The sequence below is a fragment of the Pseudopipra pipra genome, chromosome 15 (genome assembly GCF_036250125.1).
Source record: "Pseudopipra pipra isolate bDixPip1 chromosome 15, bDixPip1.hap1, whole genome shotgun sequence".
NCBI lineage: Eukaryota > Metazoa > Chordata > Aves > Passeriformes > Pipridae > Pseudopipra > Pseudopipra pipra.
In genome coordinates, this window is record NC_087563.1 from 803,263 (window position 1) to 815,480 (window position 12,218).

A 12,218-nucleotide genomic window follows, 5' to 3' on the forward strand; every position below is an offset into this window, starting at 1 on the left:
GACTATCGTGGAAGCTAATGAACAAGATTGCTGCTTCCTAACCAGCGGTTTCAGTTTTCAGGACATCTGTTTGGGCTCAGTAATGTGTAACCCTGCTAAGGACTGGGTCACAGACACTTAACGGCGATGAAAAACTGAGCCCTGGTGGCAAAGTGTGCTCCAATTTGGAGGTCTGTCAGCTCTGTACCTGCGCTGCTGCCGCAGAGAGTTGCTGGTCAGGTCTCGGGTTCCCGGGGGGCTCCGGCAGTAGCTGGATAATGGCCTGTCCCCGCTCGGGTCCTGCCCAGCGGGTGCTCCCGGCGCCCCTCGGACCGTGCGGGGGCGGCCCGGGCCGGGGGAGCCCCGGCGGGTACAGCGGCGGGGCCGGGCAGGGGCGGCTCCGGGGCAGCCACGGGAAGCGTGGCTCTCCCGCGGGGAGCTCTCCCGTGGCTCTCCCGGGGCTCTCCCGCGGCTCTCCCGCGGGGAGCTCTCCCGGGGCTCTCCCGCGGGGAGCTCTCCCGCGGGGAGCTCTCCCGTGCCTCTCCCGCGGGGAGCTCTCCCGTGCCTCTCCCGCGGGGAGCTCTCCCGTGCCTCTCCCGCGGGGAGCTCTCCCGTGCCTCTCCCGCGGGGAGCTCTCCCGTGCCTCTCCCGCGGGGAGCTCTCCCGTGCCTCTCCCGCGGGGAGCTCTCCCGTGCCTCTCCCGCGGGGAGCTCTCCCGTGCCTCTCCCGCGGGGAGCTCTCCCGTGCCTCTCCCGCGGGGAGCTCTCCCGTGCCTCTCCCGTGGCTCTCCCGCTCTCCCGCGGCGGGAGCCGCCGCCTCCGCCCGCTCGGCCGCGCGTGCGGGTGAGCCGCTGCTCCCGAGCCTGCCCGGCGTCACCGCGCCGCGGATCCGCCAGGGCGGCATCATCATCATCATCACCACTACCATCATCATCACCGTCACCCCGCCCCGCTCCGCCCCGCGGCCGCGCCCCGGCGCTGCCCACAGCGGCGATCGGAGCTATCAGCGCGGGGTGGCCGTGCCCGTGACCTGCCGGAGCCTCGAGCAGCAGAGCTGTGTGATTACCCCGTGACTGTACAAAGAGAGAAGCAATAGAGAACATGGAAGCGAAACAGCTCCTTAATGTTCGGGAGCAAGTCTGAGCATCCTTCTGAAGCTCAGCAGTGGCTGTTGGCTTTGGCCCGGGTTTTGCTGTGTCCCGAGCTCGTACCCCCGGGCGAGCAGCGCAGCCTGAGCTCCACCTGCAGCCACTTCGTGAGGGGGTCTTACAGCTACACGGAATTAACGTGTGAAGTAATTTGATATCTATGAGTAGAAAGGAGTATTAACTTCATTATATTCAGCTATTTCTCTTATGTTCTGTTCTGAGCACTTTGATAAATAAATTTAAAAGACTTCTACTTTGCTGTTATTCTGGGATTGAAAAGTGAAGCCTCTGCTGCTTCACTTTATAAATGAAATTGTAATTTTTGATCTTAAGATGCTGCCTTTATCTTCTGTTAATGCTGATCTTGCTGAATTGTGCACATTAGGCTGTTAGCTCAATTTTGGTATAGTAAAGTACTATTCCTGTTAGTTCTTTCCAAAAATCAATCAGTTTTGTATCATCTTTCACCTGTAATTCTAACAAATGTTTTTAAGATTTAGGCATGATAGGTAAAGAACTCTTGCTTGCACAGCCATTTTTGAAATGGTTCTATGCTGGATGTGGAGGGGATAAATGGTTGGTTGGTTGAATAGAAATGGGATTTTAGTGGCATTCCAGTTTTCACTTCCTTTCTGGGGCATTTCTTGGCCAGGGGTTAAGTTTGGGGTCAAATGAGGGAGGCCAGTGCCCCATGATTACTCTGCATCATTTTCAGAAAGAATGAGGTGGGTTTGGGGTGAGTTTGAGCATAACAGCAGTGTTTGGATTCGATCTGCACACACCTCCTGGCCCGTGGTCCAGCCAGCTGCTGGCAGGTCTGCTCCATGTCTCAGCCCAGGTTGTGCCTGTGCTGAACCCTTCAAGGGTTCAGCATTTCAGGGGGCAGTGGTTGGGGAGTGCTGTAGGAGGGGACTGTCAGCTGGCATGTGGGAAAAGCCAGTGTTCAGTGCCATAGGAGAATCTGGTGGAATACAGGGGCTGGAGAGGGATCTCTGGGAAAGGAGTGTTGCAGTATGTAGGTGGGAAGGTGTGTGGGTGAACAAAGAACGTTGAGGGCATATGTAGAGGTGGAAAAGGGAGCCAGGATGGGGTGGGAAGTGCTGGGTAAGAGGAGGGTGTGTGGTGTGGCAGCGCTGGGGGAAACTTGCCCGTGCTGCCCAGTGGAGCAGAGCACTGGTGACCAAGGACTGCCCCCAGTGACAGGAGGCAGCAAGTGAAGCAGTACAGCACCACTGCCTGGCAAGTGTAAAACAGAAAGTAAAGGTGCCTGTTGCAATGAAAAATCAAGTGGCATTACTAATACAAAAGTATTATAAATTGCACTTTTCATTTTTCCCCTTTTACATAGCAAAATAAGTGATCTTGTTGGTTTTGAGATAAACTTCAGTGCCATATACAGCTAGTGTGGAGTTATGCACAGTGATAGAAATAAAAACCTGCAGCAGAGCTGTGTTTATAATGTGTTTCATGGCCCAGGCAGCAGCACTTGCATCACAAAGAAATCTGAATTGCATTGACAGAGGATACTTGTGCAAGATATTGAGTACCTAAGCACCTTGACTCATATACGTGAGCATATGCTTCATTTTAAGAACAGATCAAACCCACAGGTGTGATTGTTCCTTTGCTTAAAATCAAATGTGTTTAAAGGCTCAGCTAAGTCAGGATGAGAGTGCTCAGCTTTTGTCGGTTCAGGGCTTGAAAGGTTTGATACAGCAGTGAGAGGGATTTTCCCTGGGACATCTGTTTCAGCCTCTTAGCCCAATTTAAAAATGTTATGCAATACTACCATAACTTTCTTTATTAATTGAAAGGGATGGAGAGATACCAGCTGTAGCCCAAGCCAGCAGAGACTTGGGTGGCTAAGCAACAGAAAAGGCACCATATTGAGTGAGCCAAAATTTAGTCTCAGAGTCATTTATTTTAACCAGTGACAATACGTTTAGACTCTAGTGTTTCGATTTGATTGATGGTTTAATATCATATATAATCTTTTTAATGAAGGGAAGCCATTTAAATATGTTAACATTTGCACTAGTAGTCTCCCATGTACATAACTGCATTTAATCATTACTCTGATTGTTTTTGTGGTTGTGTAATTTGTAGCAGCAAAATAACTATGTCAAAGCTGTGTTATCTTAATGAAAAATATGGTTACTTCTCTTTTATATGTGCTTCTTACTGTTCATGGATAAAAGTGACAGCAGTCTCAGTCTCAAGTATATTGCTAAATGTATAGTTGTCACTACGTGTGCTGTCAATTAAGAAATCAAAAAAAATTAATGAGTTTAGTGTCTTTTCTAATTCTGCTTTGTTTAAAGCCTCATTGTGATTTGTTATCATGTGAATCGAGTAATTTAATTTTAAGACTTTTAATGTTAAAATACATCATCATTAGTGATGTATCTGAAGATTTCACGCTCTTAATAATAGCGCTAAATCAAATTGGGAATCCCCTCTTAATCATCCAAGCTGTGCTCTAGTTCACACAAGCAGTTTTGGGGCTGGAGAGAAGTTTAGTTCCGCACAGTAACAAGTATTGTACCAGGCCCACGGCGGAACAGAAGGGGCCGCGCTCGGCCGCGCCCCGCGCGAGGTGTCGGTGCTGGATGCGCCCCGGGCGAGGCAGCTGGTGTGTGTATGCTTTTGTTTATCCCTTGCTGGTTTATGTAGCCTTTAGGCCAGCACATGAAACAATCACTTCTACAGGGTCAGCTGCTGGTCAGAAGCAAAGTAAGAAAAGACTTTGCCTTAAAATGCCTCAGCCATCATTTCAGTGCAGCTGGCACCTGCTACTGGTGCGCAGCGGGAGGGTTAGGGGTCAAAGAGGCAGTTGTTCTAAACTCAGTGATGGCTTAAAGGGACTTGTAGATTAATCTGCTTTATTAACTTCTGTATATTAGATAACTATTGCAGTGAATGACAGTCCGTCTTTCTGAATAAGTCCCTTCACCTCATTCTCTTTTAAATTGGCTTTTGAGTAATGAATATTAAATAGAATACATTTCAGGGTAATTAAGTGGAAACATTAGGATGATGTTGTTTTACAATCATATCTATAAGTTTCTTGTATATTTATCTTGCATTATTACTGTTCATTGCTTTTTGCTAGCAGAACAAAAAGCATAAATGTTTCAATTAAAGAAGAGAAACTGGCCATATTTCTCACTAAACACGTGTCTTTGTGCTGCATAAATACTTTCAAAAAAACAAATAAGTTTAGGGAGAAGTATAAAAATGTTTTATTCCTTGTTTACTCTCTGCAATGTAATACTTTACTTAGAAATGTTTGATTTCTGCTGGCTGTGGTTGTTTTATATAAAACACTAAGAGGTGCTGGTTTGGGGAAGGGCAAAAAATATCACTGTTCATAGAATCTAACTAGTGATATGAATAGCACCAATAATTTTGTAAAGTTCACATTATAATTCAAAATCCAGTTAGAAGTGATGCTTGCAGTCTGGAAAGAAAGCAATATCTTTACAAAATGGATAGGGAAAGGTAACAATCCATTCTATGATCTGCTACTGGCAGATTTGCCATGTGAGTGATGAAACTTGCTCTCAGTGAAGAAACCCCCTCCCCTTCCCCCATTTGAGGAAAAAAAAATAAATTTCGAATTCCACAATAGCAGCAGCTTACAAGGATGCTTAATTGCTGTTGGATATGACAGCAATGGCTGGGGCAGCTCACAGGGCCAAGGTAGTGCCGGTGTTGGATCCGGTGTTCGATGAGGAGATTCCTGCGGCGTCCTGATGGTCAGGGCTGACTGTGATCCAGAGCAAAGGCATTGGCAGGTGAGGGGGCTGGTTTGTACCCAAAACTTTGTAGTGACTGGCACGCACTAAATATGTGTCCCTCTTAATCTTGGCAGATGTCTGATTTTCAGGACTCTGGAATTAAACCTCGAAATCCACATTTTTCTTAGGCTAATAAATTGCCGTCAGTTTTATTTGTTTGTGATCCTGAGAGATACTGAGTGCTCAAGGTGTCTTCTGAAATCATGGCACCCAGTTGGGTTTTTTCCCCTAATGTTTACTTGTTTGGAGCTTTTTACTGAAAATTGAGATTCTTGTGCATTTCCATGTATGTCTCCAGAAACCTGCACAATTTTAAAACAACTAAAATACATGTAAAAAAGCCCCAATGTCACAATGGATTGATGAGATTGGGGAACACTGTTACTTTATCTCATCTTGGCCTAGCATAGTTTAGGTAAGCTTAGCTTAACATGAGCAAATCCTCCCAGTGCTTTGCTGGGCACATCAGACGAGAGATTTGATCTGTTGGAAGAGCACCACACACAAAGGGCTGCAACACAACAAGGGGTTTGACCTTTCAGTAGAACCATGTTTCTGAATTCATGAGTTGTTTCCCTTTTAAAAAAAAAGAAATAGGAAAAATTAAAAATGAAGTGTGTGCAACCATTCTTTAAAATCTTTTTAGCGTGACAAGTAAAGTAATCTTCCATTGATACTTAAAAGTCCATCTGCAGAAATTCAGGCAGAATGTTAGAGAGATGCAATATCTATTGAAATGTTGAGTGTCAAACTGCCAGGGTAATGTATTTAGTATGAAATATAATATTCGGTGCATTTTGTTTTGATGACTCCATGAAATAGCCCTGTGCTCTTACCCTTTGTTGTTGTTGTGAAAGATGATATTCACTGAGAAGTGTTGGTGGCTGCTCAGGACACAGGAGCAATATGCTTATTACCAGCTTTATCATCTGTCTTTTGTGTTTATTTGCAATAGCTTTGGTTGCAGTTCAGTTCATCGGGATAACAAAACCACTTTTAATTGTTCCGCAGAAGAAATTAGAATCAATTTATGAACAGTTTGAAAACAGAAGAGGCTTGCAATCTGTTAGGCAATTGGTAATTAATACTCAGATTAGGCTTTTTAACTTGTGTGCTGGTGCAGCAGCAGAGTGGGTCACTGTGCCCCACGGACCATCCTTGCACAGTGGTCACACCCAAGCTGCTGGGTTTCTTCCGCTCTCATTTCCTTCAAGGTGTGTTTTAAAGCTGGGAGCATCCTGTCCCTGCTGATCATCTCCCCATCAGAGCTAAGCTAAGGTAAATATGGGTAAAATAATTACCCTGGTTCTCATTGTCTCTGTGCCACTGGTTACTGTTGCTGTGTGGGGGAAGCCTCTGGCTCTGCTGCTGGCAGGCGTCCACACAGTCTGAGCCCACGCTCAGGTTCCTGCAAATCCCAGCTGCCCTAGGGCAGCAGCGCCAGGGCTGTGCCAACAGAGCTCTGCAAACCTCCTGGTGATGCTGCAGGGCCGGGTGGGTTGTGTGAGAGATGTTAGGCTGGACCTGATTGAAGGGGAGCACAAGCTTAAGCCCAGTTTACAGATGTGTGAAGTTTATTCCCAAGGGTTCCATGGAGCCCACATCACTGGGTGTCAGCCTGAGGAGAGTTCTGATTCAGGGATAAGCACATGCTCAGCGTGAGATACCTCCAGGTTCCTTGGATGGAGGATTTAGACCTGATCTCATGCTCAGCCTTTCCCTTTATATGCAGATTTTTACATTTCTGGAACATTTCTGTGGATTTGATTTTGAGAATAGCTTCACGCTGGTTTTAGACTAAATTATGTTATTTTTCCAGTCGTGGTATTTTCTGACCTTGTCTTCCCTCGCTACTCGACTGGGATTTTGGAAGGCCTTCTTATACAGAGATTTCAAAAGACTAGTGATACAGCAGCCAAAGATTTTCAGCATTCTTATGCTGAAAATCCCCAGATGCTTTTGTACATCAACCTCCAGCACTTGTTGCAAGGGAAGGCAGTGGAATTGGAGAGGAGAAAGGTGAAGGCTTGTGTTTGAGGAATTTAAAGAAGGTGCACACTAAGTCCTGGTGTCAGTTAAGGGGAAGCCTGAAAGATTTAGACATGGGACCATCTACATTCCTGAAGATAGACTCTTTCTGGAAGGTGTTGGTGTAGGTGAAACCGATGCTGCTTCTTCCAGGAGGATTAACTAACATGTAGCTGGTCATTCATAGTAGGCACCAACTTCACCCTGTGTCACTTCTCAGATAAGAGTGCTGGCTGTGCAAGAAAGGGGAGGCTCTCACCGTCTGGACTGGAAAAGATGCTCACGGATCTTGGGAGATGAGCCTGTGTTTACAAAGCCCTGAACCAATCTGCTTCTTCATATGCTGCTAAAAGCAGAGGGGACTGGGTATTAATTTTTTGGTAGGGTTTTTAAAGAGCTCAGCCTTCTCATACATCAAACCATCCTGAAGTGTTACAAATTATGGCAGGTTGTGCATTCCAGAAGTCTCAGTTAATCACAATTCTGTCATCTTTAAAAGCAGCTGTAACACCATATAATTACAGCCACTTGTTTAGAAATGGCTGAATCTTAAATAAACAGCTTAGGTTAATTTAAAATGACAATGTAGTAGCTGTAACTGAAAATCTCTGCCTGCTACCAGCTAAAAATGCAGATTAAGGATTGATGTCACAATCTTAAATTATTCCAGCCTGAGGTGGAATAACCTGCTGTCTATCAGGAAGCTCAGATGGATAGGTAGGGAAAAGCTGTGCAGATACACGAGTTTGTAAACATCTGTCAGCTACAGCAGATACCCAAATACAGAATCTTACACTTCAGGCAGCGTGTGAGTATGTGACATTCAACAGAGGGTTTACATGAAATTCAGTGCAGACAGAAGCAAGTCAACACACTCTGGAAGGTAATAATTAATGAAACATATCCCCTCCTCCCTGCAGAAAGAGGAGGGATTTGATTCATCAGGCATTGTCAATGTTAACTGTTCTGCTTCCAGAATTTAATGTAGCCAGCCCTTAGACTAGACAAAACTGCTCTATCCCATGAGTCTTAGTGCTTTCCTATGGGTAAGTCTACAGTGGCCAGTCCTCGTGGGTGCCAGCCCACCGAGGAGCATGGTGTCCCTTAACAGAGATGGACCCAGTTCTGATAGGTGAGACTGGCCCTGAGTATGATAGTCCTCCCTATAAAAAATTCAGATGCAACTGTAGTTTGAAAATAACATTTTCTGTCATGTTAGAATGGGTTCTCAGAGGGAAGATGCTACAACTACTGTTTGAGTACCTGCTAGTGCAGGGCAGAGTTGTGTTGTGAACAGCTCGTGTGCAGGCTGGAGCTGCTGCCTGTGCCCAGCTGTGCTGTGGGGACTCCCTGGCACAGCACAATCATTGCTTTGTGACCCTGTCAATGTCTTGGAAGGCAGTTCACTGCTGCCTAGAGGTAGGGAATGGTGAAAGGAAGCCTTAGCTTTGGAGACGTCTTTGCCCTCCTGATCTGTGTTACTGTGCTATCACATAAAAATGAGAGGCCCACGGTGGCTCTGGTGCAGTAAACGTAGTGCCACAAGGCAGGGGCTGGCACTGGCACTAAACTGTGGCCCTGAATGTGCCTTTCTGAGGGTGTGATTATGTTTCTCTTTCAGAGACAGACAGCTTTGGCCTAAATTCATACAATTTATTTTATGATTAATTCTGCTGACTCATGGTGTGGACCTGCTTCAAGTGAATTCCCACACTCAGCCCTTTGGCCAGTTCTAAGGACATGTGCAGGAAAATGCCCAGATTCACGGTCTCTGTAGCTGCTCCTTTTTCACATCTGTAGCCATCCTTTTTCCAGCCCTTCTGAACACTGGGAGAATGGGACTCTCCCACCAGGACATAACATATAACTGTGAGAGATACACTTAAATCATATTTCAGTCCATCAGCTGCAAGTGTATACTAGTTCATGGTGTGTGGGTGTCACCCGGGTGCCTTGTCCTGACACCAGGGTTGGGTTTTTCCCAGCCACTTATACCTTAATTCTCATAAAAGCAAACAAAAAGGCCAGTGCCAGTGAACTATTGCAAAGGGAGATACAGGATTGGGGCCCTCATGGGTTTTAGCTTCAACTGTTAAATCATGAAATTTTAGTTCCTAATGTTTATTTAAATACATATGGTGGAAGTGTGCATAAATACGGTGAAATGCTATATATTATGAACAGAATCTGGAGGAATCCGGACTATATGGGTGGAATGCCAGGCTTGCTCTGAGGGCAGTGTGGGAGGCTGCTGGGAAGGGCTCTGGATGCTATTGCCCAGGCTCATGGGTTGCCCGTTTTCTGCCTGATGCCTCTTCTCTCCCTCCCGCCCTCCATGCCTCATTCCATAACTCCTCCCTTCCTCCAGTGCCTGTCATGGAAATTGGCAGCAGGATGGGAGGGAGTTGAGAGCAGAAAAGAAAGGAAAAAGGAAAGAAAAGAGGGAAGGGAGGGGAGGTTTGGGAAGGATTGGGAAGGATTGGGAAGGGAAGGTTTGGGAAGGATTGGGAAGGGAAGGTTTGGGAAGGGAAGGTTTGGGAAGGGAAGGTTTGGGAAGGTTTGAGCAGGGAAGGTTTGGGCAGGGAAGGTTTGGGCAGGGAAGGGAAGGTTTGGGCAGGGAAGGTATGGGCAGGGAAGGGAAGGTTTGGGAAGGGAAGGTTTGGGAAGGGAAGGTTTGGGAAGGGAAGGTTTGGGAAGGGAAGGGAAGGTTTGGGAAGGGAAGGTTTGGGAAGGGAAGGTTTGGGAAGGGAAGGTTTGGGAAGGTTAGGGAAGGTTTGGGAAGGTTAGGGAAGGTTTGGGAAGGGAAGGTTTGGGAAGGGAAGGTTTGGGAAGGGAAGGTTTGGGAAGGTTTGGGAAGGGAAAGTTTGGGAAGGTTTGGGAAGGTTTGGGAAGGTTTGGGAAGGTTTGGGAAGGTTTGGGAAGGTTTGGGAAGGGAAGGTTTGGGAAGGTTTGGGAAGGTTTGGGAAGGTTTGGGAAGGTTTGGGAAGGGAAGGTTTGGGAAGGGAAGGTTTGGGAAGGGAAGGTTTGGGAAGGGAAGGGAAGGTTTGGGAAGGTTTGGGAAGGGAAGGTTTGGGAAGGTTTGGGAAGGTTTGGGAAGGTTTGGGAAGGTTTGGGAAGGGAAGGTTTGGGAAGGTTTGGGAAGGTTTGGGAAGGTTTGGGAAGGTTTGGGAAGGTTTGGGAAGGTTTGGGAAGGGAAGGGAAGGGAAGGGAAGGGAAGGGAAGGGAAGGGAAGGGAAGGGAAGGGAAGGGAAGGGAAGGGAAGGGAAGGGAAGGGAAGGGAAGGTTTGGGAAGGGAAGGGAAGGGAAGGGAAGGGAAGGGAAGGGAAGGGAAGGGAAGGGAAGGGAAGGGAAGGGAAGGTTTGGGAAGGGAAGGGAAGGGAAGGGAAGGGAAGGGAAGGGAAGGGAAGGGAAGGGAAGGTTTGGGAAGGGAAGGTTTGGGAAGGGAAGGGAAGGGAAGGTTTGGGAAGGGAAGGTTTGGGAAGGGAAGGGAAGGGAAGGGAAGGGAAGGGAAGGGAAGGGAAGGGAAGGGAAGGGAAGGGAAGGGAAGGGAAGGGAAAGGAAGGGAAGGGAAGGGAAGGGAAGGTTTGGGAAGGGAAGGAAGGGAAGGGAAGGGAAGGGAAGGAAGGGAAGGGAAGGGAAGGGAAGGGAAGGGAAGGGAAGGGAAGGGAAGGAAGGGAAGGGAAGGGAAGGGAAGGGAAGGGAAGGTTTGGGAAGGGAAGGTTTGGAAGGAAGGGAAGGAAGGGAAGGGAAGGGAAGGGAAGGGAAGGGAAGGGAAGGGAAGGGAAGGGAAGGGAAGGGAAGGGAAGGGAAGGGAAGGGAAGGGAAGGGAAGGAAGGGAAGGGAAGGGAAGGGAAGGGAAGGTTTGGGAAGGGAAGGGAAGGGAAGGTTAGGGAAGGTTTGGGAAGGGAAGGGAAGGTTTGGGAAGGGAAGGAAGGTTTGGGAAGGGAAGGGAAGGGAAGGGAAGGTTTGGGAAGGGAAGGGAAGGGAAGGAAGGTTTGGGAAGGGAAGGTTTGGGAAGGTTTGGGAAGGGAAGGGAAGGGAAGGTTTGGGAAGGGAAGGTTTGGGAAGGTTTGGGAAGGTTTGGGAAGGTTTGGGAAGGTTTGGGAAGGTTTGGGAAGGAAGGGAAGGTTTGGGAAGGGAAGGGAAGGGAAGGGAAGGGAAGGGAAGGGAAGGAAGGGAAGGGAAGGGAAGGGAAGGGAAGGGAAGGGAAGGGAAGGGAGGGAAGGGAAGGGAAGGGAAGGGAAGGAAGGGAAGGGAAGGGAAGGGAAGGGAAGGGAAGGGAAGGGAAGGGAAGGTTTGGGAAGGGAAGGGAAGGGAAGGGAAGGGAAGGAGGGAAGGGAAGGGAAGGGAAGGGAAGGGAAGGGAAGGGAAGGGAAGGGAAGGGAAGGGAAGGGAAGGGAAGGGAAGGGAAGGTTTGGGAAGGGAAGGGAAGGGAAGGGAAGGGAAGGGAAGGGGAAGGTTGGAAGGGAAGGTTTGGGAAGGGAAGGTTTGGGAAGGTTTGGGAAGGGAAGGGAAGGGAAGGGAAGGGAAGGGAAGGGAAGGGAAGGGAAGGGAAGGGAAGGGAAGGGAAGGAAGGTTTGGGAAGGGAAGGGAAGGGAAGGGAAGGGAAGGGAAGGGAAGGGAAGGGAAGGGAAGGGAAGGGAAGGGAAGGGAAGGGAAGGGAAGGGAAGGGAAGGGAAGGGAAGGGAAGGGAAGGGAAGGGAAGGGAAGGTTGGAAGGGAAGGGAAGGGAAGGTTTGGGAAGGGAAGGAGGTTTGGGAAGGGAAGGTTTGGGAAGGGAAGGGAAGGGAAGGTTTGGGAAGGGAAGGGAAGGGAAGGGAAGGGAAGGGGAAGGGAAGGAAGGGAAGGGAAGGGAAGGGAAGGGAAGGGAAGGGAAGGTTTGGGAAGGGAAGGTTTGGGAAGGGAAGGGAAGGGAAGGGAAGGGAAGGGAAGGGAAGGGAAGGGAAGGGAAGGGAAGGGAAGGGAAGGGAAGGGAAGGGAAGGGAAGGGAAGGGAAGGAAGGTTTGGGAAGGGAAGGTTTGGGAAGGGAAGGGAAGGGAAGGGAAGGGAAGGGAAGGTTTGGGAAGGGAAGGTTTGGGAAGGGAAGGTTTGGGAAGGGAAGGGAAGGTTTGGGAAGGGAAGGGAAGGTTGGAAGGGAAGGGAAGGGAAGGGAAGGGAAGGGAAGGGAAGGGAAGGGAAGGGAAGGGAAGGGAAGGGAAGGGAAGGGAAGGGAAGGGAAGGGAAGGGAAGGGAAGGGAAGGGAAGGGAAGGGAAGGAAGGGAAGGA

At 48.5% G+C, this 12,218-nt stretch overlaps 1 protein-coding gene across 1 annotated transcript; it reads right to left on the reverse strand.

Annotated features, from left to right (window-relative positions):
• Window positions 1–175: 175 nt before the first annotated feature.
• On the reverse strand, window positions 176–1,081 carry LOC135422808 (basic proline-rich protein-like). Its single transcript, XM_064672315.1, has one exon. The coding sequence runs from the start codon at window positions 1,079–1,081 to the stop codon at window positions 176–178; it is 906 nt and encodes a 301-aa protein (XP_064528385.1).
• Between the last annotated feature and the right edge of the window lie 11,137 nt (window positions 1,082–12,218).

Excerpts from the sequence above, each read along its gene's own strand:
- LOC135422808 (XM_064672315.1), bottom strand. The coding sequence starts at position 1,081 with ATGTTCTCTATTGCTTCTCTCTTTGTACAGTCACGGGGTAATCACACA.